Here is a 27,529-nt window from a genome sequence, read left to right as displayed (position 1 = left end):
CATTAACATCAGGGCTGTAGTAGCCCGGGAAGGGAGGGGGGGGGGGGGGGGGCAGCAGCCCAGTCAATTTGTCAGCGTACCTCCTCTTAAATGGGATGCAATTTTGAACTTTCCATAGCTGACATTTTTAGGTCGAGCCTAGCGCAGCGATTTAGGCATTGACAGGCAGGCGTTGGTTAGACGCTTCATGCTCTATTAGATTAGGGGTGTTCCGCCTGTTGTCTGGGGTGCTCTGCAGAATGTTCCACAGAGCAGTGGGAGTAGTGTATGCGGCCGTGCCTCTGATGTTGGGTGCACACCCTCCCCCCCTGGGTTCTAGTGAGCAAAGGGAGTAGATATGTGTGCCTACTGTGGTGCGACCGACCCCGTAGGGGGCACTGTATATAAAAAAAAGCACTCGACAATACAAGCATTTGGAATGCAATAGGTCTCGCATTTACCCAAGTTTGAGCTATTGACATTGCAAATGACAATGCCTTTTATTTTTGTTTTTAAAACATTAATAAAAGGCATTGTCATTTACAATGTCAATAGCTTAAACTTGCGTAAATGCGATACCTATTGCATTGCAAATGCTTTTTAACCTGTGTCACTGGAGGGGAAGTCTATAGGCTCACTCTTTTTAAAGTTCTGCTGTGGTGCCCTTAACTCACTCTCAGCCGAAAATGGTTTGTTGTGAAGTGCTGCGCATCGCAGGAGGGGTGTATCTAGGCAGGGGTATGTGTGCCTGGGAAGGGTACAATACTGGGGTAATGCAGTACTGTGCAGCATCTGCATGGTAGATGTATGAGCAGGGTGTATGTGTGCCTGTGAGTGGTACAATGCATGAAGGATGTAGTGCTGAGCAGTTCGTGCAGGTTAAAAATGCATGTATATGTAAACCTGTGAATAATACAATACATGAAGAGTGCAGTGCTTGTTTGTTAAATGCATGTGCCGAAGGTATGGTGTCTATGAGTGGTACAATATATGAAGGATGTTGTACAGTTTGTGCATATTAAATGCATGTGTTGAATGTATGTGTGCCTATGGGAGGTACAGTACAGGAAGGATACAGGGCTAGGCAGTGTGTGTATGCTGTTTAAATGCAGACTTTGCGTTCCATTTTGAGACTCTCAGGCCTGCATTGTGAAACATGATAAGAGGGGGTAGAGGAATTACCCCCAGACAGATTTTTGTTTTGCTGGATTCCTGTAAGCTGGGTGAGCCAGCCTTTCCCCATACACTTCAAACATTGCTCTTTGATTTAGTGAGAGATCACAATGAAGGGGCCTGGGCACATCCCAGGAAGGTGATGGGACTGATAGGAGAATCATAAAGAGTAGGACTGGGGCCCTGGGCTAACCTTTTGATACACGTATCACTGTGGCTGACATCCAATTGCGAACTCTAGTAATTCCCATGGCCTATGTTTTGGAGCTATCAGATTTAGAATCACTCCTGGTACGGATCGGACACTTACCTTGCAAAGAGCAACCGCAACGCAGCTCTGGTCACGTTGGTGGTGTGATTATGTGTTAGAAACTCTGCACACACTGAGTGCAGCTCGCCTGGGTCGCATATGGTGAAACTCATTTGATTCTGCTGCTGCCGCTCAAAGCGCCCGCAGATAGGGCACGCTGAGGAACTCTGGACGCTCCCAGCCTACCAGTTCAAGACTGATTTTGGGCCAGTTGGCACCAGGAGAAATTGCTTGTTAGTTTGCGCTGCAGCGCTAGAACACTGTTGACTTTAGAAAAGCATCAGAATGGTCTCTTGATATTCGAACTACCAGTGAAGCGTACCCCGGATGTTGACTATAGTGAATGGGGAATAACCACTATCACTGTGGAAAAGTGTGGCTCAGGGGTTAGAGGCGGCAGACCCGGAATCTGAGATCGGTCCTGGACCAGGGTTCAATTCCCCGCCTCGGCAGGTCTTGGGCTAAAAATTCCACGGACTCGATAATTCTCGCTCCGGTGCCTTCTCGACTCACGGGTTCACACTCTGCGACTCTGGGCAATAGCTTGCTTAATCTCCACAACGGCCCCTCGCGGCGGGATGCCTGACTTTCACCTTGTGGATACCCGCTAGGGCTATCACACAGGGGAATATCAGGACGGGTTCCCTAAGCAAGCGCCGGGACACCCACTGCGGGTAGCTGTGCGCTATATAAGCTCAACTACATTTACATTTACATTTACTAAGAGCGAGGAGGGAATGCAACCTGGAGGACCGCCCAAACAAACAGTAGAGCCCTGACATCAGGAGGTGTGTGTAGTGGTTTTTGAATATCGTATTTTAACTTTGTGTTAATAGTTGTAGAGATAAAATACTTTTTATTTTTCTTAAAAGTGAGTATTTGGCTGGACAACGATTTATTGCTGCTATTGTATGCATTGTGAGTTGTGAACCTGTGTTCTCCATCCTGTATTCACCTCCCCAAAGGAAGCCTTGATCTTCTCGGGCACTCCATTCTCGAGTCAAGTGCTGATGGGGTGCTTAGCCTAGTTGCTCAGAATCCATAGTAGTCTGGGCCCGGGACATCAGGAGTAAAAGGCCTCAACCCCGCTCCCCCATGGTTGGACCCAGTAACTCCTGGTTGCGTTTGGTTCTCTGAAAGGGGGTTCTGACTCCCAACTATAACCAACCACTTCCTCTAACAAACAAAAAACCCACCAGACTGGTTAGCTTTGCCAATGCTTGCTTTTATCTAATTAAATATTTCATTGCAGAGGGATATTAAAATACTCGTTTCAGAGTTTCCTGAAACAAGAATACTGATCAGAGAAGTAAAACTAATTAAATGTCCTCAGATTATCAGCAAATAACAGCAAGGCTGACTGACCATACATTCTCACCCTCACTCTACTGTGCGGCAGAAATGATCCGGCTTTTCTGTGAAGGCTGCTAACAGGACTCTGAGGAGGAAGGGTCAGTGAGAGTTGAATTCTAAAGAATACCAAGAGCAGCTGTTGCAGTGATGAAAATAGACAATGTCTTTTCTAGCTCTAGTTCTTTACTCTTGAGTCTTCACTGAAGCCCAAATACCATCATTCTTTTCTACACAGTTAATGGTGAAGAAATAGAGAAGTCTGATGGTGGTCTTCTCCAAACACAGCAGCATTTGTTTTGTATTTGTCGTCTAATGCTTTCTGTTGTTTTGTATGATGTGATCTCCAACATCTGGAGAGGCTTTAACTGTATCTATAAAAGCCATTTGTTAATATGTGCTTATGTAACAAAATTATTTAAAACCATTATCACCCGTCTACATCACTATGCTGCAATTAAAACCTCCACAAACCAATCCCCACTAATTACTACTGCTGTAAATGGATATTAAAAATATAATCACAATTGAAAAGACAGATTATGTTAAAAATGCCAGCTGCCTGCGGGGCACTAAATGGCAGGCTAGGCATTAAACTGGCCGACTAATTTGGAAAATGTGACCTTTCATGGCGGGTAGAAGGTGCCTCTGAGCTAAATAATGGCAAACAGCTCGAAACATTTCCACTCAAAAAAGAATCAACTAAAACTTCAGACTAACAATAAGGGTACAAAGAACAATCAGCCTCCTATCACCGAGGGCGTCTAGGACGATATATATGAAGATATAGCAAAATAGGAGGCCCACAGGCTCAGCTAAAGGTGGACAAACCAAAGCAATGAAAAGAGGGAGCAAGAGGCGAGTGAGAAATGTTTGAAAAGGCATAAAATAAAACTATGATTTAAAGCAAATTGCATGATAAGCAACTTCAAAGACTACAGAACGAGTGGCAGCTGGTGACAATTGAAAGTGGTAGAGCTTAAAAGTCTGGTACGACTTATGTAGTGAGCGACACAGGCAAGCTTGATGGACAAACGTGGTATGGATCTTCTTTCAGAGACTTTGTTAAAAAAAAGATTGACATATGGTGCATTTTAAAGCAAATTAATTTAGTGATAAAACAAGTGATAAAACAAGGCTTATAAATTGGTAGGAACGTATAGTTTTGAAATATTAAACACATAACAAACTGCCCTATATCTTAATACATTAATCTGTTCAACAGTTACTGTAATGTGCAAATTGTACAACGCAACAACAGCAGCCTTTTAAAGTATGTACTTGCCCAGTGTCTTGCACTGCATGCAGCATTAACGTTGCTAGAAAATGGTCTAACCAGGCCTTCGGGAAGGACCCACAGTTGCTGAATGCAATCAGCAGTCATATAGAAATATGTGAAGACCAGTATTTAAGTGGGATGAAAAATGTGTTTACTCTCTAAAAGGGAACAAGTAAAATACATTTCTGTCATTCCCATAGTGTGCTATCCGACCGGCATTTGTGGTTTCTCTCTGAGATGCAATTGCATCCAGATATATACCACAACAACTGACCTACACCTAAAACCTGTCAGCACGATTGGCGATGTCAATGGTTGTTAGCTGTTTAACAAATGAGTAACAACAAGGATTTCTTATAAATAATTGACTTGGAAAATGTTTAAATCCAGAAATTTCAATAGTATTGAGGCCTCTGGAAGGAGTTTTGGTTTTCAGTTATGTGCACTTTATGTTGGATATATATATATATATATATATATATATATATATATATATATATATACATATATATATATATACATATATATATATATATATACATATATATATATATATATATGTCATAATTCTGTGCACATCTCGTCCATATGCACATCTTCAACAACCTTTCTTTCCTCTTCAGCACCCTCTTTTCACTCTTCCCCGAATGCACTTCCTTGCATCTCTCTCACTTCACCACTTCCAAACATACACTACATTCACTCACATTGAAGTAATTTATTTACTTTTGCCCTGTAAATATTTTGCCATCTGTGCACCCCTTCCCCCACAGTTTCACAAAATAGCAATTACAACTGGAATACAAGACCATTGTTCTGTGTGCTCTGCAGAGAGGCCATCTCACTAACAGGCAATTTGCTTTGGCGTCAGCGTTAGAGCTCTCAATCAAAGTCCCTCCCTCAAACACCTGCACAGCTCAAAATATACATGGAAAAAAATACAGAAACAAATACAAAATGATTAGATAGCTAACTCTGCGGGAGGTAAGAATAAGTAAAACTTGAAATAAGAGAGGAACTAAACAGTTGACATGCATTGCCTTAACGTTTTTAACACTCATTGTTCGTAAATCAATCCATGTTTTGGCATTAATGTTGTTAAGGGCATGTCACTGGCATGTGAGATTGCGATTATGAGGGCTAGAGGGCCATGGTTCAGACTACTATGATCGCTAATGTCCACCTTTATCTTGTAAATCAAATTTAAAAAAATACACACAATGCTTTTCTTTTCAGAGTATTATTTCATCAAACCTTGGGAATATAAAACTGTGCCGTTAACACCATGTTGTTGTTAAAGACTGCATTGCATGCTCTCGGTCTGGAGACTAAGCAGCATGGCTATGCACCTGCAGGGATGTAGTTTTGCAGTAAGGTATGCAGTTGATTTAAAGACACTCTGCAGCCAGACCACATTAGAACTACAATGCATTTATATCAAATGACCCAACTTAGCTCAGCTGGAGTGGAAAGACTTTAAGGCGCACAGCATGTACTTCTCTGCAAGACTCGGACAGTTCTAATGTCATACTGCAGATAGCTGTCCACTGGAAAAACATTTCTCTCGCTTTGCGTTTGACTTGGATATTTGCATCAACTTCTCAAGGGAACAAGAACCCTGGCCTGCTTGTCTTTTGGATCCATTTCGTGGGGGAACAACTGCAGCAGCTCCACTTCTAACAGGGCCATCGACATGCCTGCGGTGTCACAGGGGGGAGGTTAGGCTGGCGAGGGGTCTCAGCACAATATGCATAACATAAAATTTGCATTCCAACACATCATTACGGAGAACAAGACACTAAAACATGTGCACGGTGCATGCATCCGCTCCTACTGTGACGAATGAGAAAGGGTGGGATCTATGCCTGTGAATGACGGGCAGCTGTTCTCATGCAGGGTTGGAGGCTCCAGCGCCTGAAACCACTGGCTTATAGTGGATACGGCTAGACTACAATGGCATTGAATCATTATGAAGGGCCTTAGAACAGCATGACCTGCATTGTGAGTCGCAGTGAGTGGTGAAAGTGGATTTACTGCCTGGCTTCCTTCTCCCGCTTCGGAGTGAGGTGGAGCAAGCAGCCTGGGACACATAGCCCAGACTTAAATACATCGATTTGTTTAGAGATAGTTACAATCTCATCTCTAAATAAATTTATCTATTTTATATTTGTGAAGGAATATCAGGGGGTGCAGACCCAGAGCCCTAATGGAGAATCTGCCCCGCACAGAACTGAACGTGAAGGTGTAGGTACGAAATATAGAGTAGGCAATACTGGGATACTTTAATATTGCAGTCAAAAAGTTGAGGACTAAAATATCGATATATATAACTTGCAGAAATATATATCTTTAAGGTACGCAGCTGTCAAGCTACGCATGGTATATGTTAACTCACCTATAGTCACTGATTAATTGGGTCTTCGATATTTTTGCTACAATATTAAGGTATCTCAATAATGTCTATTCGATATTCCAGGCTACAACTGTCATGTAATAGCATGTTTGATATTTAACACATATTGTGCCCTACTCAATACTGGTGATGGTTGCAGACATGCAGAAAGCAACTTAAAGATAATTGCCAAAGATGAATTTTTAATATGGGTGCTTAAAGAGGAAGTTCTTTGAGTAAGCTGTCTATGTGTATATATCTGTGTGTGTGTGTGTGTGTGTGTGTGTGTGTGTGTGTGTGTGTGTGTGTGTGTGTGTGTGTGTGTGTGTGTGTGTGTGTGTGTGTGTGTGTGTGTGTGTGTGTGTGTGTGTGTGTGTGTGTGTGTGTGTGTGTGTGTGTGTGTGTGTGTGTGTGTGTGTGTGTGTGTGTGTGTGTGTGTGTGTGTGTGTGTGTGTGTGTGTGTGTGTATATATATATATATATATATATATATATATATATATATATATATATATATATCAACCTTAAAGCACATGTGCGCTAGCCATTTCGCCACCCATCATGTATGGCTAAATCTGATGAAGCACATCTCCACAAACCTACTCCAAATCCGCTCTGAACTTGAAACTTAGGGAAATTTTAACTGGACTACTAAATGTGCTCAAATGCAATACTAATGGCAGATTGGACAATCTGTAAGTACCAAATATGAATAGCAACAATGTAAAGGACAGCAATCTGTTTTTATCCCTATTTACAAATTGGGAGATGACAGTACCAAAATGTCTCCTAGAAATCATGCTGACTGGTATATTGACTGATGGGGCGAAGAAGAACCACAAGGCCTGTGGCCTATTGCGCCCTCCGTTCTCCCCTGGTGACAAGCATGACTATTACATACAGTGAATTATTGCATGGCGTGATGTGAAGTATTTTCTCTAGCCCCATGGGCAATCAGTGGTTACGGATGTTGCTATGTGTGGCTCTCATGGAGAGCCTCTATAGTTTTCTTCAGTTTCTAAATGTCATAACTCACTGCTGTGACACCTCAACAGTTGACAAAAACAGGTTATCAACTGTCATGGTATCATAAAGGCCTTCCAGGCGAGGCTGACAGGACTCTCTGAGAGCCTGTCAGCGCAGTGCTGCTAGTCTGCTTTGACTGGAAGCAGAAAGCACAACTGCAGGAGTGCGAAAGAAGGTAGAGAAGGCAGTGGGTTTTGGTTAAGGATACCAGGTCAGATATTTATTTTTCACATTTGGGTCAGGGAGGAGAGTATATGTTATGTATAACTCTCCCATTATCCTCTGCTCCTGTGCAGTAGGTGAAGGCAGAGGCAGATGGTTTTGGGGATCATACATAACATACAATTACAGGTGGGTAAAAAGTGAATTACAGCAATGTTTTTCACCTTGGGGCTCCGAGTGACATCATAGAAAACTCTAGCTTTGCTCTTGTTATCTATTTGCTGTCACTCGGAACCCATTTGTGAATTTTTTTCCCTGTAATTCACTGTTACCCATCTGTAAATCTATATGTTGAGAATGGCTCTCATGGAGAGCCTCTATCATTTATTTCAGTTTCTAAATGTCATAACTCGCTGCTATGAAACAGCAACAGCTGATAACAAAACTCGTTACAGAAGGTTGCTACATCATAAAGGCCTTCCAGGTCAGACTGACTGGGCTCTCTGAAAGCCTATCAGTGCAGATCTGCTTGTTTGCTTTGACTGAAAGCAGAAAGCAGCACTGCAGGACGGGGGAAGTAAACCAGGGATGGTGGTGGGCTTTGGTTAAGGATGGCAGGTAAGGTATTTACTTTTCAAATTTGCATCAGGGAGGAGAGGGCATGTTATGTATAGCTCTCCCAATATCCTCTGGCCCTGTGCAGTAGTCTAAGGCAGGGACAGATGATTTTGGGAGCCATACATAACATAAAAATTATGGATGAGTAATAGTGAATTATGAGGATGTTTCTCACTATCTTTGTCTATTTGATGTCACTCAGAACCCCTCGGTGATAAACCTCCCTGTAATTCACTGTTTCCCATCTATAATTCTATATGTTAACTACTGGCGTCACAGGGCCTCAGCTGCTATTCCACTCAAATTGGACAGCTACATTACATCTTTTGTAAACTTAACTCTTCAAGGTTAGCAAAGTTGAACGGTCAAAAGCTGATTCAAAGAGACAGTAATAGGGCGCTCGGAACTCCGGTACTGTATTCACATATTAACTAAGCCCAGGGGCCTGAGAATACCACGAATATCTTGGAAAGCCCCAAACTCTACAATGCAGATGTGAACTGGGTTTCCAAACCCACAACATGTATACCTTCAGTTTGGCAAAGGAAACTAGATGCAAAGTCAAAATTCAATAGTCAATTTGATGGGTTCTGCAGGATTCAGTGATCTGGGACAAAGATTAGTGAGAGACCAGTAGAAAGCCCAACTGGTCTTCTAAGGCAATGATCCTACGGGGGGGCTACTTGTGTTGGAAAAAGACTTACAATTTTAAGTAGATGTCTGGTGACAATAAAGTTGAACGCTTTGTAACTCAAGGCCCCTTGAGTCATTTGAGATGTCATCAGTGATGTCATCAGTGATGTCACTGACCATGTCATGAGTGATGTAATATGTGACGTCATCAGCAGTGCATTGCAGGCGGGCGAGTTATAGTTAGCTGAACTAACTATAACGGGGGAATTTCAATGGTTTTGTATGAGTGAAATGTCCAGTTAACTATAACGTGTGAAACCTATGGTTTTTTCAGTGAATATATATATATATTTAAACTTACCTTAATAAAAGCGTGGTAATGGCAAGCGAGGTTAAAGCATATGTGTGCTAAAATAAATGCGGGGTAACAAATGCATTTTAATGGCATGCAACGTTTTTACTAGCGTTGTACCGTCATACAACCGTGTCCTGGTCATGATAGCTACTCTCACCTGAGGGCAGTCGTGCTTCTTTGCTTAGCAGATCAGGTCCCAGCAGCAGGGTTTTTCCATCTCTCATACAGTGACAAGGTTTTTCACTGATTTTGAAACAGAAAACCGCTGCCACTGGGACGAGGAGTGCCTGTTTTATCAAGCATTTGTCTTTCATTAGATAAGAAGCAAAATCCAGCAACCATGACATTGCTGTGAGGAGTTTCAAAGGACCCAGTGCTAACTCAAGGCCTAACTGGAAGCCAATGGAGATTAATTCAGGCTTGAAAAACATGATCAGGCCCACTAAGATGGGCAACTTTTCACACTGCATAGTTTGGAATCCTCTGCAGTATATGAAGACTTGCTTTTTGAAGACCAAGGCAGAGTATGTTATAACGGTCTATCCTAGATAGAATACAGGCAGAGACCACTTAAGCATGGTACTGCAGAGGCAGGAATGGAAGAATTTTGCCTAAGGATTTGGGTATAAAGAAGCAAACTGAGGCGACCATGCTGATCTGTGAATTGGGAGGAAGGTGATTGTCCAAAATAGTTTTCAGAGATTTAACATTTTCAATGATTGTAGGTGGGGAACCCAAGGACAAAGGATGTTCATCGACAGATGATCCAGAGCTACCTGTGCACACTGTCAAGTTTATACTAAAGTTGGGATTATCCAGTCAGATAATTAGATGGGTGCCATCAATAAGCATATTTGGACCCAAGACAGCTGTGAGATCCGATTTGCTGGCTAGGTGGTTTTATGTATGTATTAAATAGCATAGGAAACAATGAGAATCCCTGCTGACCAATATGGTGACAAGGCAACAGTTTGAGATGTGTTTTCCAAAAAGGTAGCCGACCAAGCAAGGACTGTTCCAGAGATTTCCAGCTCAGCTACCTGTCTCAGAAGAATGTTGTCGTCTACTGTATCGAATGCTGTGGGGAGATCCAGGAGGATCTGGGCTGCCAAATTTCCCTATCTATAACAAATTTCAGATCATCAAGGACAAATGCCAGCACAGTCTTGCTATTTGAAGTGTGATTGCCAGGGGTCACGGCTACATATGTCTTAAGAATTTTGAAAGTTGTTTAGCTATAATGCGTTCAGTTAGCTTGCCAAGGGCTCGTAGTAAAGCAAAGGCTGATAGTTTTCAGCTGAAAACTCAACTAAATTGTCTTTTTTCAACAAAGGTCTAATTATTCCAGCCTTCCTGCTGCTGGGGACAGTAACTGGTACAGCATGCTGCAGCCAGACTAGTGCTAGGATGGATAAAGAGAACCTCAGCTACAGCAGCAATGAACCTCCTACACTGGCTGCCCATCTACAAAAGGGTGCTCTTTAAAATTCTACTGATCATTTTCAGGGCTTTCAATGGAAAGGGACCAAACTACATACTGAAAATGTTCAAGCACTACAGCCCCACACGATGCCTCAGGTCTCAAGGGGCCAATCTTCTCACCATTCCCAAATTCAGACTCAAGACTAAAGGAGGAAAATCCCTGGCGGTACTAGGCTCCAAGGCCTGGAACCTTCTTCCCTCCCATCTCCGTCAAATCCCCACAGAAGCAATTTTCAGAAAGGCCCTCAAAACTTGGATGTTCACTCTCTCCGAACAGCAATGTAAAAACCTAGTCTAGATACCTCCCCCCTTTTCTTCCAGATCTACTAGGGTTCTTTAATCTCTTCTACAGCGCAAAGATGCTCCTTGGAGTGCAACCTGCGCTTTATAAAAACCCCATCACATCACATCACATCACATCTGTTGAAAAGGAAAGATTTATGATTCTGGTCCTCTTAGGAACAGTGATATCCATACAATCAAAGAGAAAAGGGACTGGACAGAGTCCTAGTGGGGCCTGATATTAGATGAGTGAGGACTCCAGAGGCTATCTGGGTTAGTATTGCAAAAGTGCTTCTACTGATTGGTAGGTGAAGCTGAGTGAGATGGGGGTCTGTTGGCACACAGTGGTTGTGTACACTATATGTTTTGTTTATCTATATAGATTTTCTTACATTTTACTGGTGAATAATTGAATTGCTGTAGAAGTTGAAGTTGGGGAAATTTATAAAGCACACGTATACCAAAAAGGTTACATGGCGCTAATTCGGTCCGGCAGCAGAAGAAGGCAACAATTAGACCTCAAAGGTGCTAGTGAATAACCAGGTCTTCAGACATTTACGGAACTCCAAGTATAAAAGGGAGGATCGTAGATTATCAGGAAGAGAGTTCCAGAATCGAGGGGCCTGGACGGAGAAGCTCAACCCCCCATGTTTCTTCCTAGCAAATCGTAGAACAACCAAAAGGTTCTTGGAGGAGGACCGAAGGTTTTCTAGAAGGAGTGTAGATTGTAAGCCTAGATGCTACGCCCGCTAATGATTTAAAAATAAGACACCCTAGTTTAAGTAGGCATCTATGAGCAACCGGTAACCAATGCAATTGCCTCAGAAGCGGAAGAGCATGATGGTATCTTGACCGACTATAAATCAGTCTAGCTGCCTGATTTTGAATAAGCTGTAACCGGCGCTGTTCATAAGCGGGGATACTAATGTAAAGGGAATTAGCATAATCAACCCGAGAGATGACTAGGGCAAGAAGGATAAATTTGAGAGCATCAGTGGTAAAAAAAGGGGAAACTTTACGAATAGTCCAGAGGCATAGAAAACAGGACGAAACTACAATACTAATCTGGGCGTGCATCGAAAGGTCGTCACTGATTTTAATGCCAAGACTTTTCACAGACTTGGTAGGAGAGAGAGCAGAGCCAAGAGAAGAAGGCCAGAAATTGGGAGTCCAGGGATTGGATGAGCCTCCGATCAAGACTAGTTCAGTCTTGTCGGGATTTAACTTAAGATGGTTTGTGCTCATCAAACCTGGATAAAGATCATAGTGTTTTGAAAATGATAGATAAAATCAGGAGAAGAGGAGAAAGTGAAGATGAGTTGAAGGTCATCAGCGTAATTAAACACTGTGAACTCCCGGTGGCGTAAAGCAAAAATTAGGGGAAAATATAAATATTAAAGAGAAGAGGGGAAAGAGCTGAGCCCTGGGGGACACCGCAAGTTACTGTTCGAGGATAGGAAGAAAAGGAGGAGAGCTGAACCGCCTGTTGACGGTTCTCCAAAAAAGAAGAGACCCAACTCAAGGCCACGTCCGAGATGACAGCACGTTGGACACAGTCGACCAAAAAATGATGGTCGACCGTGTCAAAGGCAGCCTATAAATCAAGGTGTGATTTATATGTGGTTCAAAGAGCACAATAGGTCTCTCTCTTTGTGTCGGGCCAGTGGCAGATTTCCTTGTCAGGTAATGGCATGCCTTGCATGGTAGTCCTGGGTAGAGAAATCTAGTGATGGTCACTCCTCTCAAAATACTGTGAGGTGATTGTCACTATGACCAGGGCTGGACTGGAAACCAAAAGCAGCCCTAGCATGAATGTTCAAACCAGCTGCGCTCTGTTCCACCCTCTCTTTCCCTCCATTCATTCTCTCTCTCTCTTCCTCGCTCTCTTCTGCTTCTCTCTGATATCTGTCCTCTCTCTTTCCTTCTGCTCTTTCCCTGACTTCATCTCTTTTCCTCCCATCTCTGTTTCACTCGCTTTCTAGTTCTTTCCTTTCTCATTGCAACATTCTCTCTTTCCCTCCTCTCTCTCTAACTCTCTGTCTGTTTATGCCCACACTGTGCCTGCTGCGGTACACCCCAGGCATTGGCGTAATGAAACTTAAGGGGGCCTCACTGTAATGAACTTGGTGGGTGGCCCTCCAGACTCAATAAGGAGCTCTCCAGCCAGATTATTGTGCTTAAGGGGCCCCCTAGAGCTTGCCCTCCCCGGCATCGCAGGAGCTGCGGGGGTCTGTGTTATGCCACTGACCCCAGGGAACCGAAGAGATTGACAGAGGGTGACATAAATAGCCAGCCCCGCCTTGTCTATGTCCAGGCAGTCTAGGGGCAGTTGGCTGTCAGCTCAAATATTTCTAACATGAAGTCAGCTGCTCAGTTGGTGGAATCCCTGCAGGTACCCCACCTCCAAATGGGGCGGGGAAATTGCTAGTGTGACTGTTGGAGCATCTGCTTTTTTTGCACCAAACTTTAAATCTTCCCCAAATGTTCTCTATACTAAACAAGTAGCTAGAGCAGGGGTCGCCAAACTTTTCGGTAGTAAGAACTACTTCAGGCCATTGAAAACCATCCTGAGCTACCACCTAATATAAGGGTGTTCGATAAGGATACATCAAGTCAAAATAAAAAACACTGCCCCTAGATTATCCTAGTCCTACTCCAGTGAACGTATTACGTTAATGCACCATTACCTCCACAGCAAATTTTATCTTGTGGGGACGCACAAGGATCAGTTTTGTCAGTTGTTTGAATCACACTGCAATGGATGACACGTCTCATTTTGAGAGTTAGGGCCGCAATGACCATTAGTAGAAATACATTGTATTGGGCGCATCCAGACTTCATGGGTATCTACAAGTAAAAATACCTCTGCAGTAATTTCCCTAATAATGACACAAATGAAACCAGGAAAAAATTGCTTTAAGAAGCCAGGAAAGGTGAAAACAATGGAAGAGAGAGGTAAAAATGCAAAGGGAGAAGAGCAGAAAATGAAATTTGAGAAAGAAAGACAGGAGGATAGAAAGTAAGCAAAAGGCAATGAGAGAATGAATGTAGGAAGAGGAAAAAAGAAATGAGAAACCAAGGAAACTAATGGAGACTGGGAAAGTCAATGAAACAAAAAAAACAGAGACAAGGCAAGGGAGAGAGAGAGAGAAAGGTTGGGAGATATCTAGAGACTGGGGAGGAGAAGGAAAGTGAGAACAAAGAAGAAAGGAGAGGAAGAAAGATGAAGACAAAAGAAGCAGAATCAGAGAATAAGAGACAACAGACACGAGAGTAGGCAACACAGCAAAGAAGTAAGGGTATAAAAGAAAAAGAAAGGAAGGAAAAAGAAATGGAAGTTAAACAAAGGAGAAGGAAGGAATAAAGGAGAAAGTCTTACACTATGTTTTATAAGGCTGTCATAGCATTGTGGCAGCTGCATATTGTCAAACCAGCTGACAGTTAATTATCGTGAGCGAGCTACTCAGAGGCAACCTGAGAGCCACAATCAACCTGTTGGAGATCCCTGAGCTAGAGACTGCCAGTACTTTTCAGTCCAAATACACCCTATTTAAATTCCAGACACCCTCAAAGGTCTGTTTCATACTCATATTTCAGAGAAGCTACACTCTATTCGAAACACTTTGCTTCTGATGACAAATCCTCCCCCAGAGCCATTAAAATATCAGGCAAGTCACCATCTGACTGAGTGGTGGTATTTAGGTGGTGGCATGGGGGTAGAATGAGAATACAAAGAGAAAAGACAGAATAGTTCACCATCTAACTGAGTGGTGGTATTTAGGTGGTGGCATGGGGGTAGAATGAGAATACAAAGAGAAAAGACAGAAGAGTTCACCATCTAACTGAGTGGTGGCATTTAGGTGGTGGCATGGGGGTAGAATGAGAATACAAAGAGAAAAGACAGAAGAGTTCCCCATCTGACTGAGTGGTTGCATGTAGGTGGTAGCATGGGGGTAGAATCAGAATACAAAGAGAAAAGACAGAAGAGTTCAGAAAGTGAGATTCACGCAGCCTAAATTTAAGCCAACCTGGAAATAGCACATCACTTCACTAAGGTCTGGATCAAAGACCCTACATTTAACTAAGCATAGCACAGAGAACAATCTCTAGATAAAATAAACTACAACTCCCATTGTTTGTGCTTAGTCCTAGGGATAACAGGCAGCTATAAGACAACCCAGCCTACTCATGTCCCAATGAATTTCATTGATCATGGACCGGCACTTTCTAAAAAGCAGTACAGTCTGAAACTTCTTGAAAAGGCCTCATAAAACTATTTTATAATCACAGCTGGGAGCCTAAATAAACCATTGAAAGAAAATCCTACTTGTCTTCTAATTTCCCGTATGAGGATCTCTATTGCTGTGATTTGTCTTTTTACCTATCTGGAGACAAGCGGAGTTCCTTGGGGAGCTAGATGTATTCTGATTTCCTTAGGATTTCATTAAAGGGTAGCGTGGTTGTTCAATGTAGACTCAACTTTAAAACACGTAGCCTGGGAAAAGGAGGGGCTAGCTGATAAAGGCCTAGCTATAGAAATCTATGCTTAACGTGTAGAGCACAGACAGAATCCCAGTGTGCCAACACAGCATGCTATCCTCCAAAGACTGACCAAGTTAGACTCACAGAGTTGGGTAATAGCAAAATGTGTTATCAGAGAAGTTCAATACACTAGTCCTGTTTAAACAGCATCAAATGTAAGGGGTGCTGATCATACTTGGCCTCCAGAGACCATTCTGTTTAAAATGTGTGCTCCACAAGTGATCATTATTATTACTAGTGAAGAACATGGCCCAGAAAGCAATACTTTATACTTCAAGTCAAGCTGAGTGCAAACAATATCAGCAAAATGAAATGTGACGAATTAAGATGGACATGGAGGGTAAAGATGCAGTACCTCTGAGACACGTTACTTTTACCGGATCCAGAGGACGTCTTTCAGGACCTGTGTCTGCTGACTGAACTGACCTTTTCCTTTTTCCAAGGCCGCACGAGTACTTGAGCTCATCAGTCGTGAAAACGAATCTGATGAGGTATCGAAGGAGGCGACGTCCATCTTTCTTAGAGGAATTGACCGCCTCGTCCCACTGCTTACTGGTGATGTACACAGGGTAGTTGTTGAGTAACTGCTTGCTGCCCTGAAGTGTGAACACACAATACACTTAATGCAGTCATACATAGCCATATACAATGAAACAATTCACTGCTGAGTATAGTTTTAAAGCTGAAAGTGACAACATTTTAAGAGCTGTTTCCTTTTGAGCTTGATTGTACCATCATTACATCTATTGAGGAGCCAGGAGGGTGGTCAAGGGAGGCCAGGTGGTCTTTAACGCACCCCACCCTCCTCTCATATTCTGCTACTCCCTAACCTGTTTCTTTAGGTATGAAGTGACCCAACAGCAGAGTTTGGAGTGTGTTGAGATGTGTGTTTAGTTCTGCTGGTACCTGCTCATCAATAAATTGGATAGACACTATGCGTCAACTGGCGGAAAGTTATGTGCAATGAGCTGGACAGGTGAGAGGTTTACTTTGCCAGATTGCAATTTGGAATGGTTTCCTAAATATGTCTTGCCAGTATGAAGCTATTGTGGCACAAGTCCATGTCATGTGTGCGAATGAAGCCGCGTGAAAGTTGCACTATGGACAGTATCCAAATCTATTGCTGTCTTTGCAGACCATCTGCCGTGGCGTGACATAGGCCCTTCTTAGGATCTTAAAATGAAGCAATTTATGTCTATGGTTGCAGGCTTGCTTCGTTTGTTTGCAGCAACTTTTCCAAATGTTGTCAGTGAGTGGTTGCCCCAGATCAACTGCCCAAGCATCTCTTACCTTGGCGTCATGCTGTATCATGAGAGCTTTGTATAATAGGGACGTGATGTGCTCTCTGCTGCGGTCTGTAATTACTAGTGTAAGGTTGTGTGAATTCCTTAGGCTTGATGGGATAACTAGATATAGCATCTCTAAGCGCTCTCCGCATACAGGATAGTATAAAGTGGTCCATGAATGTAACTGTTGAGAACCGGGGGTCTTGTGTGCAGGAGAATGCATGTCCGTTAGGGAACAGGTCACCAATGGTGCTTATACCCAAGCACTGAAGGGTCCGTCTAGTTAGAATGTCTAATGTGGGGGGGAGCCATGGTTTGGCGATTATTGATAGTGCTGGGAGTACAGTGTTGTCTCTCCTATTTGTCTGAGTAGCCGCGTCCATGCCCAGCACATAGTGTACAATGTTTGAATGTCGTGGGGGTCTTGTGACATCTCAGTTGGCAACAGTGAGTTTAAAGGGGTAGGGTCAGCCAAGTCCATCTCTGGCTTCGCATATGGCACACATGATTCAGGGTGGTACCAGAGCCAGAAGTAGCCACATTCACCATCAAGTAACACAGTTGTACATCAAGCACCCCGAATCCTCCCCTTTCGTATGGCAAAGTCAGTGTGTCCAGCTTACTCTGGGCTGTACCACCCTACACCATTTTTATTAATAACGTACTTATCTGTGTGAAGAATGTATTTGTAAGTGGAATGGGGATGTTCTGGAAAAGGTAAAGTAGTTGGGGTAGAATCACCATCTTGATACTGGCTGTGCGCCCTGCCCTGGACAGTGGCAGTTGGTTCCAATGTTCCACCTGGGCTTGCAGTTTGTCCACCGCTGGGCCATAGTTCAGTCTCAGCATCTGCTCATTGTCCCTGTGGAGGTGTATGCCTAAATATTTGATCTCGGTCTATCACCACTGGATTGGGAATTCTCCACATGCCCTGCCATGTACTTCCTTCAATGGGAAAATCTCTGATTTTTCCCAGTTGATGTGGAGCCCGGACAAGGTCCCAAACCATTCAATTTCTGCCAGTATTGGTGGGAGATTGGTGGCTGGCAATCTAACGTACAGCACCAAATCATCATCATATAAGGTTACCAGCAGTGGGCCGTGTTTAAACTGAAGCCCTCTATGCATATGTTTTTTTGCAAGTAACCGATCAGAGGGTCCATTGCAATTATGTAGTGGGGATAATGGACACCCATGCCTTGTGCCTCAAGATACAAGAGATTTTTATAGGCTTTGAAAAAAAGGTTCTGCTAAATCAGTCAAGGCCCGGAGCTTTTGAACCATCCATGTCCTCTATGGCCTGTTCTATCTCATTGGTGGAGAATGGTTCACTTAGGAATTGCCAGTGGGCATCAGGTAGCCAGACCATAGCTAACTCATTTAGGTATGCCTTAATTTCCCCCAGACTGTTGATGACTCTCGTAGTGTAAAGGTCAGTGTAGTATTGCAGTAATGCTTGTCCTATGGCTGACATATCCGTGGCCACTGTTAGAAATGGGATCCCTGGCTGGCCAGGGCTTGCGCCAAAGTCAGTCAGAGACCACCACTCCTAAGTCAGGGCAAGGGAGTTACACGCCAAGATAACCCCTGCTCACCCTCTAGGTAACGTGGCGCGAGCAGCAAGGCTAAACTTGGAGGCGATATGAGTTAAGTATTTGCGCACGCACCCCAGCAACAACACCCAAGGCCCACCACAAAGGAAACTCCACACAAGGTTATATATAAAAATAGCCTTTGTATTACACCAAAACACATTAGATAAAACACAAACTTTACAATGTACCAACAGGCACGGGCAGAATTTACAAGGGATATGTACAAGACAGGGCCACCTGGACCACTGTCAGGAATCAGCACTTTTAGAACTTAGCACTAGGTAGAATTAGCACTTAGAACATAGAATATAAAATGTAAATCACTGTAGCACAAAATAGGACATAAAGTACACAACCAGTAACTACTGGTAACCAGGACCTCACTAGCACCACCTGTACTAGCAAAAACAACCAACTAAATATCACCATACATTTAGGGGTATAGACCTGGGGACAAAACACATGATGCATAAACATACATTCAGAGGTGCAGGGAAGGAAAACACATGATGTATCAACAACACATTCAGCGGTGTAAAGAACAAGGCACATGACGCATTATCAACACATTCAGAGGTGCAGTGCAGGAGAACACATGATGAATAATCTACCCATTCAGAGGTGGGGCGGGCGGATCGGCAGATTTTCTGGGGCAATGCAGGAGCGCGGAGTAGACTCCCGCCGCTCCCTGCTTCATCTTGCTCCGTGGGCAGGACCTGGCAATCTCCTCGGGCCGGCAGCCAATCACGGCGCGGCCCGGGGATGGACATCACCAGGTAATCCCCGGCCGGCAGCCAATCACGGCGCGGCCCCGGGGAAGACATCACGAAGGGTCCCGGGGCAGCGGCGGTGAACTCGGGGGAATAACAAGGGGTAGGCTCCCTCGAGAATCAATTAAATAAGAAATCAAGCGAGATAGGCACTCGCTGGGGCCCAGCGACCTTCACCAGGACAGGGCAAATGACGGGTGGGCACCGGCTAGACGAACAAAGCGCTCTCAGCGCTTGTAGCAGGAATGAAGCGCTCCCAAGCGCTAGAGGGCAAGAATCAGCGCTCCCAAGCGCTGGGGGCCCAAGGAAAGTGCTAGGCACGCAGGAAAACGGCAAAGTCCTTCAGGGGTCCAGGACCTCAGTAGTCCAGGGGCTGGGCAGGGCCCAGGGAGGGCAAGCCTTCCCCTGGGCCCCAGCAGCAGCATGCCCCTGGCAGATTCAAGTGTCAACAAGAACAAGAACATCTTTCAAGAGGTCACAGCCTCTTTTTATACAGACAAATCCTTTGTCTTTCGGCCGGGTGGGGGCAGAACCAGTCGCAACTGGTCTGTGAGCACTGTTGATGGGCTCAACCACCCTCTCTATTCACTGGCAGGGCTTGGGTCATTAGACGCACCACAGGGGGCAGAGCCAGCATTGTGTGGGGGAAACCCAGCCTCATTCAGTACACAGGTACAGCCCCTCCCTCACATCAGCATGCTAATCTCTCCATTCCCCACCGGGGCAGACCCACACAGACTCCTGGAGCCTGGCATCCCAGCCAGCTCCAGCCAATCACACTCCAGCACCCTCACAGCACACGTACAGTCATGTCTAGAAATGGCACTTCCCCACCAGACACATACACGCCGCACATACCATTGCGCAGCATTCACTCTCACGAGTTTGCACATACCAAACTCGCGCATGCACACCTCACGCATCAGGAACTACCAGGGACACAGACATTCCCCATGCATTCCTATGGGAGAGCAGGCCAATCTCACACACGCACTCAGGGAGCGCACGCACTTTACACTGCACCACAATGTCAAAGTGCGCAAAGACCAGAAATCACTATAATTATTTATTAACACTAGGCAAAAAGTTCAGGGGTGAACCTGCCAGAAGGGCCAAGTCCAACAGCCGCCGTGCCATGTTCTCTCTGTAACTTAGTGATGTAGCTCTGGCTGCGATGTGGTTGGAGTAGTCACACGAGAGTGCACCCAGGGCGCTGTCCCTCGCCATATCGTCCGGCTTTCGCTTATTTTCCTAAGTAATGGGCTTCCCACTCTGCAGCTTCAGCATCTTCTGTAAGCAAGTACGCTCTGCGGTTCAAGTATGTTGGGCCATCTCTATTCCCTCCCATCATATTTTCCCTGCCTAGTTTAGTAAGCTTGCCATCTAATTTTGCAAGGTTGCGTCACAGATTTCTCAGAACTCCAGGGTGGGTAAAAATACAGACCTCTCTGATGCACGCCTTAAAGGAGCCCCACAGGATCGCCTGCGATGACACTGACCCTGTGTTGTGGGCAAAGTATTCACTATTGTGGTGTGCAGTTGAGTCTTGAAGACTGTGTCTCGCTGTGCCATGGTGGGGAATCGCCACTGTCTTTCAAAGCCTTCCTCTCCCGGGACTTGTATTGTTAGGAGCACTGGAGAGTGGTCGGATAGCGTGCAGGGTAAATGTGTGGCCAATTGGACCCATGGTATGGCTGAATTGGATAGCAGCCAATAGTCCAATCTCGTCCACATATTGTATTGCTGTGCATAATGTGTGTAATCAGTGCCTCAGGGTTCAGATGCCTGCAGTCCGTCAGTGCAAGGGTTTGGCACATTTCTTTTAGCAACATGAATGACCGGGCTTATTAACTGGGGACATAGCAGTACTGTCAAGCTTGGGGTCTAGTAGGATAACTAGTTCTCCTTCCAGGATAGTGTAGTTGACCTCCATGGAGTCTATCTGCGACTGTAAGGGAGTGAAAAAGGCTGGGTCGTCTGTATACGGGGAGTACACGTTAGCTGGAAGGACCTCGTGCCCCGCCAGTCTTCCCCACTACCAAAATAAAGCGTCCCTCTGTGTCAGTAACTGTGGAGGTATGTACAAAAGGCAGTGTTTTGTTTATCAAAATTGCCACTCTCTAGGAGTAGGAACTGTAACTCGAGAAAAAGCGGTGGGGTCCTCAGAAGGTTGCAAATCTAGGCAGGTAAGCTGGTGCTAGGGGCGTTTCCTGCAAGTAAACAATGTCAGCTTTGTCTTGTCGCATGTATTGGAGCACCTGCCTACCCTTTTTAGGGCTCGCCCCTCGTGATGCACTGCGCAGCAGTGCTCGTGCAGGCAAGCCGTTTTGTAGGGGTTTTCAAAATGGACCTGGAAATTCCACTCAGCTTGTGCGTGTTCATTTCCAAGGTCCATTTTGATTGGGCTTTGCGTGTGTGTTATTTTTTAACAGAACACGCAATAGGCCATAGGCGGTCGCGTAATTCCGCCTATGGCCTATTGGTGTCTGTTACGCACACCGAAGCCCATATGTTTTCAATTATCGTGCCCAGACATGGGTGCGATGATTGAAAACATGTGCTCGCAGTGGCGCGCGCGCACCATTCGCTGGCGTTTTTTTTACAATAGCGATTGCAAAAGCGATCGCTTTTAGTGCTGCTTTTTTGTCCTCTCATGTCCAATCTGCTTTTGTCTCATGCCTCCGCCGGTAGTCTGTGGCAAAAAAGATCATTGCACTGGATGCTAGGCATTGCTAGGATTAAGTCTAAACTTTGTCTGCTTCGTGAAGTGCTCCTGGATAATCGTCCTACTTGCCTCACTTACATGATCAACTGTTTCCCTCTACCTGACAAGAACCTACCCTGCTGGGCAGAAAACGAGGCGCGCATTCTAAAAGTGAACCGTAAAAAATAATTTGCCGACAAACTATTCTGCCTCTGTGTGGCAGAGCTGTGGCTGTGGAATTTACATCCAGTAGATCTGCACAGAGAAGCTGCTGTCTAAAATTCAGGAAATCCTTTAGAAAGTTCCTGTTTTCTTAATCCGCTCTGTGCAGCCCAGAGTTAGGCGGACAGGTGGTTAGGGACATTTAAAAACGTTGTCACTCTCTCACAAGTATGTTCAACTTCAAAACAGAACAACAAAAGAAACACAATGGCAAGCGTTTGGGAAACAACATTGAGTGACTGACTTAAGTTCAAATCTGGAGATTTCCAAACAGGCCAGTCAGTGCCTTCATGGCTGATAAGAGTTTAGGGGGAAAAAAACAACAAGGCACGCACATGGGCCAACAGACAGGTGGTGGTTACAACCTCCGGTGGCCCGTGCATGTGCCTTCCATCAGTTGCTGTGCAATGAAGCTCCTGGCTATCACTATTGGTGCTGGAAGGTGTATTGAACAGTGAGGGATTGAACAGTGAGTGACCAGAGGCAGTGAACACGCTGATGTAACAGAAATCAGCAGAAAGCGCCTTCCTTCCCTCGGGTCCCTGTACCTCCAATGTTTGGTCTGCTGAGAGTGTGGGAGGCTGCGATTGCCCCTACCTCCCTCGAAGCACTTTGAGTGACCGTCACCCTCCAAGGCCCCCATGCGTGCTGTTGCTGTGCTAGAGGGGGTGCGCAGCCTCGGAGCCGCCTCCTCATTGGCTGCTGGGAGTGAATGATGTGACGCGGCGGAGAGGCAGGCAGAGGGAGCACACGCTCAGGTGCTGCAGTCCCTGGTGCTCTGCTGGCTGCATGGGACCTCAGCCGCTCAGCGCGGGACAGTGGAGGAGTGGCATCTGCCTCCCAGGAGTGACATCCACCTCCCCGATTGCACACACCGGTAAGTATCGGATATCGGGGCTGTCTCTCCGGGGAAACAAGCTAGGCAGCAGGATCAAGGGCGGGCAGACCAGGGTGGGTTCACAGGGCTAGGTCTGGCGCCCTGAATACTGGGACCTACTGGAAAAGTGCGTTCTGTTCGGTAGCGCCCGAAGACTGCTCAAGGTGGCATGGGGTCAACGGGGTGTGAGAGGGCAGCTGGAGAGTAGATGCCATTTCAACAGCCGCTCGGCTTACCCCCACTAGTTTATTTTGTAAGGGAGGGGTTCATTCCCCACTGACTCTCCCCACTTGAATGATTTGCAGGGTCATCATATGGTGACAGTTTCTATTTGATAAGTTCCCCTGATATGTGATATTCATATGTAATGTGTAGAAGGGAGACCTCTGGTTTGTGGCATATAAGGGGTGGTGTATTTGTGTTTAGGGAGCCAGACCACAGTCTCACTACTTTGTTGATCGGCAGGCGGGAGTGGCAGGGGTGTTTTGGGGAGGGCGCGCGCCCACCCCTAGCGGACATCTCAGTGATCTGCGAGGGCCTGGCCCCTGCTTTGCAGCGCCCTCCCAGGCTCTGCCTGGCTTGAAAGCGGTTTGTGTCATGTTTAGCAGGCGCACTGCCAGAGGCCACTCACTATTGGGACTCCTAGTGTAAGGGGCAGGTCTGTGATGATGGTGGACACGATCTGTCTAGCCTGCTGGTCGAATCTTATAAGGAGATTTTAAAAAACAATTCAAATTGATTACCTGATGGAGGTACAGAGAGGGGTGGTGCCGTGTTTCTGTACAGGCAGGTGGGACAGTCCGTACTTTCCGCACCCTCCTGTTCAGTGTACTTTTGCACACCTCCAGCTTACTACGGTATATTTTGGTCTGCTTAGGTTTTCCCCTCTATTTTCTTTACTCCTATCAGAAAGAAAGCACCAATAGGATCATCCAACAATGTGCCATGTTCCAGACGTCCAGATCTAACCACCATAATCAGTTCAACCAACAATCAGATGCCAAGAACGATGAAGTGAAGATACTAACGAGCAACTGAACTCAGTTTCCTTGGAAGTGCAGTAGAAGAGACATAAGGAACACACTGACCACCGACATGCATATGTATGTGTATGCAGCTGTTTTAGTGCAAACACAGGCAGTCAAAAGACTCTGTCAAACATTTGGGGTGGCCTACATCCAGGCCTAAACACCCAGCTAGCCACAACTGGTTTAAGATGTGGCTGGTGAGATATCACACTTCTAGGACGCATAGATCTTTAGGTGGTCATTTTGTATAAAGTTCTAGAATTCACAAAGCCAGATCAGGCTGGGCAGTCTTTCCATATATGCGCCCCCAATCTATGGAATACTTTACCTATCATTTACACAGGCCGAACCATCATTGATGAAGTTTAGATGTGGCCTTAAAATCTAGCTCTTTGGGTTAGCGTCCTGTGAGGAGGGTTGTCTCTTTGTTGTGAATCGTAGTGAGTGCTTGGTATTTGCCGTCCTCCTCCGCCTTGCTTGTGTTGGCCATCCGTCCCCTGATGAAAGTTCGGCTCAGTTTCACCTCCTGTAGAACACGCCGTGAATGGAAATAGAAACAGCAATAAAAACAAGCATTTACAATGCCATCGTTCTCGCATTATTGAAGTGTGAGCTATTGGCATTGTAAATGACAATGCCTTTTATTCATTTGCATCAGTGCGTAAACAAGCACTTTGTACTTATAGTCCATGCTTATGAGATGCAAAGCTGGCAGTCTCTTTTACTGCCAGCCTTGCTCATCGTAAGCAAGGACTATATGTTCAAAGTGCATGTTTATGCACCAATAGCAGGTTTTAAAAACAAATTAATAAATGGCATTGTCATTTACAACGCCAATAGCTCAAACTTTAATAATGCGAGACCTATTGCATTGTAAATGCTTGTTCTGATAGTTTAGACCTCTTATGTTCCATGTCAACATGGTTACTGTCATGCAGTGATGGGTGTCTACCCTATGTGCCATTGTTGATGCATTAGTAAATAGTGTTGTGTCTGCTGGCCCTTAGTGTGATGTGCATTTGCGAACATACAAAACAGAACATAAATTTCCAACATTCTGATTCCTACTTTACCCCCCTCCCCACATCCAAACCTAATACACAAATTTGGTTGACAGAGCACAACCCTACAAAGTCAGACCCATTTACTCCAGTGAGTCAAAAAGAAATGTGAACAATATTAAAGCAGAACAAGTTGTATACAAAAACAGTGATTCTTTTATTTTCTTATAATCTTCAATGTTGCCACGGAGAAAAAGAACAGAGACAGCCGACACGTGTTTCGTCTTTTGATGACTTTTTCAAGGCTAAAGATCAATGGTATTCTTCTAAGTCTGTGGCGTGTGTCCGTGGTCAAAAATAATCTTCAAAGAACGCGTAAAAAGCCCAGGCTCTAGATATTGTTACAATTGTCCCATTGTCCAGTCAGTATGATTAGCGTTTGTCTCATCCGACACCAAAAAAGGGACATACGATCATATGACGTTCAAGTATCCAAGGATTCTAAAAAACAAAGACCCCCATGCGCGGAACGTTTACTATTCTGGCTCTGAGTTGTTTATTACTCTGTAAGATGCCAAAGTAGAAAGAGTTTTTATTTTTTATTTATGGAAATGACAGCAAGTATCAGTATATAATTTCCAATGTCGTAGCAGCTGGAAACCACGCTTGATAATGTGGAACTCCCAGACGGTTCCAAAGTCAGGGGAACACGTCTCGTGAAAAATCGCTCCTTGGTTGGTATCCGCCACGAACAAACTTTACTGTAAAGAGACGCCACATTCAAACCTAGTAGCTGTCTGCCAGGTTGCTCCCTTTAACTCTTAGATTAAACTGTTCATTCTTACTGTGCCAACGTGGCGAACAACCCCAATCGAGTATCATTGTGAAACCACAGGGTGGGCCGCAATGCCACATAGTCCCACCACGCATCAGCTCTCTTTATAAATCTAACTCAACTGTGTCCAGGTTCGAGTTTATAGGTTAATGTCCAACATTTCAACAGTATATCAGTGTACAGTTCCGGTACAGTTCAGTGCTTACAGCTGCGTCACTGGGATAGGGCCTCAGTTCAATCGAATCAGTCCTCAGCTGGCTGAGAAAAGATCCCTGCTTGCACCCAATTGGGCGCCCTGTGACGCTCCGCCAGGAGAGGCTCTGCCTTTCAAAACGTTCCCTACAGAATACTACTTGCAAAAGTTCTAAACATCCATAGGATTGTCGAACACCCTTGTTTTCCCGCTCACGTCAACTTTGAGTTTTGCACGCTTACCGGTCTCAGAGTGCTCCGGTAGCCTAATTCAGGTTGCAGCAGTCCAGTCGATATTACACCCGGCAAAGAGCCTGCCATGCCCCAGTCACCCTGTTGCTTTGGGTCACAGCGGCTGCTTTGGTCGTCAAGCAGGCTTCGGAGAAACTGTGCTAATGGGATCATGTAGTGCTCTGATTGTTCTGACTTATGGTCCACAGCTGTTCTCAGGCCTTTGTGCGGGTTTGATCCCTCTTTTCTTACGCGATGCACTGGGGTTCCATGGAGCTTCAGCGCTGAGCGGCCATTACAGTTGCTGGTCAGGCCATGCTCCCTCAAGTTCACTTAACCATCAACACATGGAACTGCTTAACCATCCTCCACCACCAAAACTGCACTTCCAATGCCAAGCACCACACCACGTCAACCACTACATTTTCACCCCAGATCCATCACAACCCTACTACATTTGGCATAGCACAACACAGCACACCTCTACTCTCTTCACTGATGCATCATCACCCACCACACTACAGTACCCCATTAAAACACTCAAAAACCACAGCACTACTGAACATAAGGAAAACAGTATCACTATGCCCAGATTGGAGCTACAGCATGTAAAGCACCATATTTTGGCCTTCAAATCACTGTTGATCAATCACCACACAACACACTGAGTTCCTCAACCAAAGGAGCACCACAGCACTGTACATCCACCACCTACACCACACCGGTGACATCTTCCATTACTTTCATGTCAAGCTCGAATTCCCTAAAGATAGCACATATTTTTTCCTCCTTATTGATCCATAATTAAAATCACTGATCTTAGCTGCACCTTAAAATCTCCTTTGGTCATAGTGATGACTTAGCAAACCATCATGACAACTACAGGATCACTTCTGCTTTGGATTGCATTGCACTGACTAAATGTTTTTCCTTGCACCGTAAATCCCTTTCAACCCATAATACAATGAGGACCTTGGGGTTCCAAGAGCCACTGCACTTGTATTGAATGTAGGTGGAGAACTGACTTCAGTCCTATCAGTAAATAGGCCTATGCTTCAGCAGCCGAACAACCAAGAAATAGAAAACTCTGATCAAACTGGCAAGATCAGCCTATAATTTGTTTAGGATTGAAGCAGCCAACAAAATAATATCAGAAAGTTGTCTCCATTGTGAAAGATCTCTGCAGACCCCACCCGCCCAGGCTC

General features: G+C 44.9%; 1 protein-coding gene across 1 annotated transcript in view; it reads right to left on the bottom strand.

Annotated features, from left to right (window-relative positions):
- Nucleotides 1–27,529, bottom strand: part of BEND4 (BEN domain containing 4) — a 305,504-nt gene that overhangs the window by 35,918 nt on the left and 242,057 nt on the right. The window contains exon 4 of the mRNA XM_086962698.1: nucleotides 15,939–16,179. Within this exon, the coding sequence (XP_086818824.1) occupies nucleotides 15,939–16,179 (241 nt within the window). The remainder of the gene's footprint in view (nucleotides 1–15,938; nucleotides 16,180–27,529) is intronic.

The sequence above is a fragment of the Lissotriton vulgaris genome, chromosome 3_1 (assembly GCF_964263255.1).
Source record: "Lissotriton vulgaris chromosome 3_1, aLisVul1.2, whole genome shotgun sequence".
NCBI classification, from domain to species: Eukaryota; Metazoa; Chordata; class Amphibia; order Caudata; family Salamandridae; genus Lissotriton; species Lissotriton vulgaris.
This window is presented reverse-complemented; position numbering and strand designations above follow the sequence as displayed.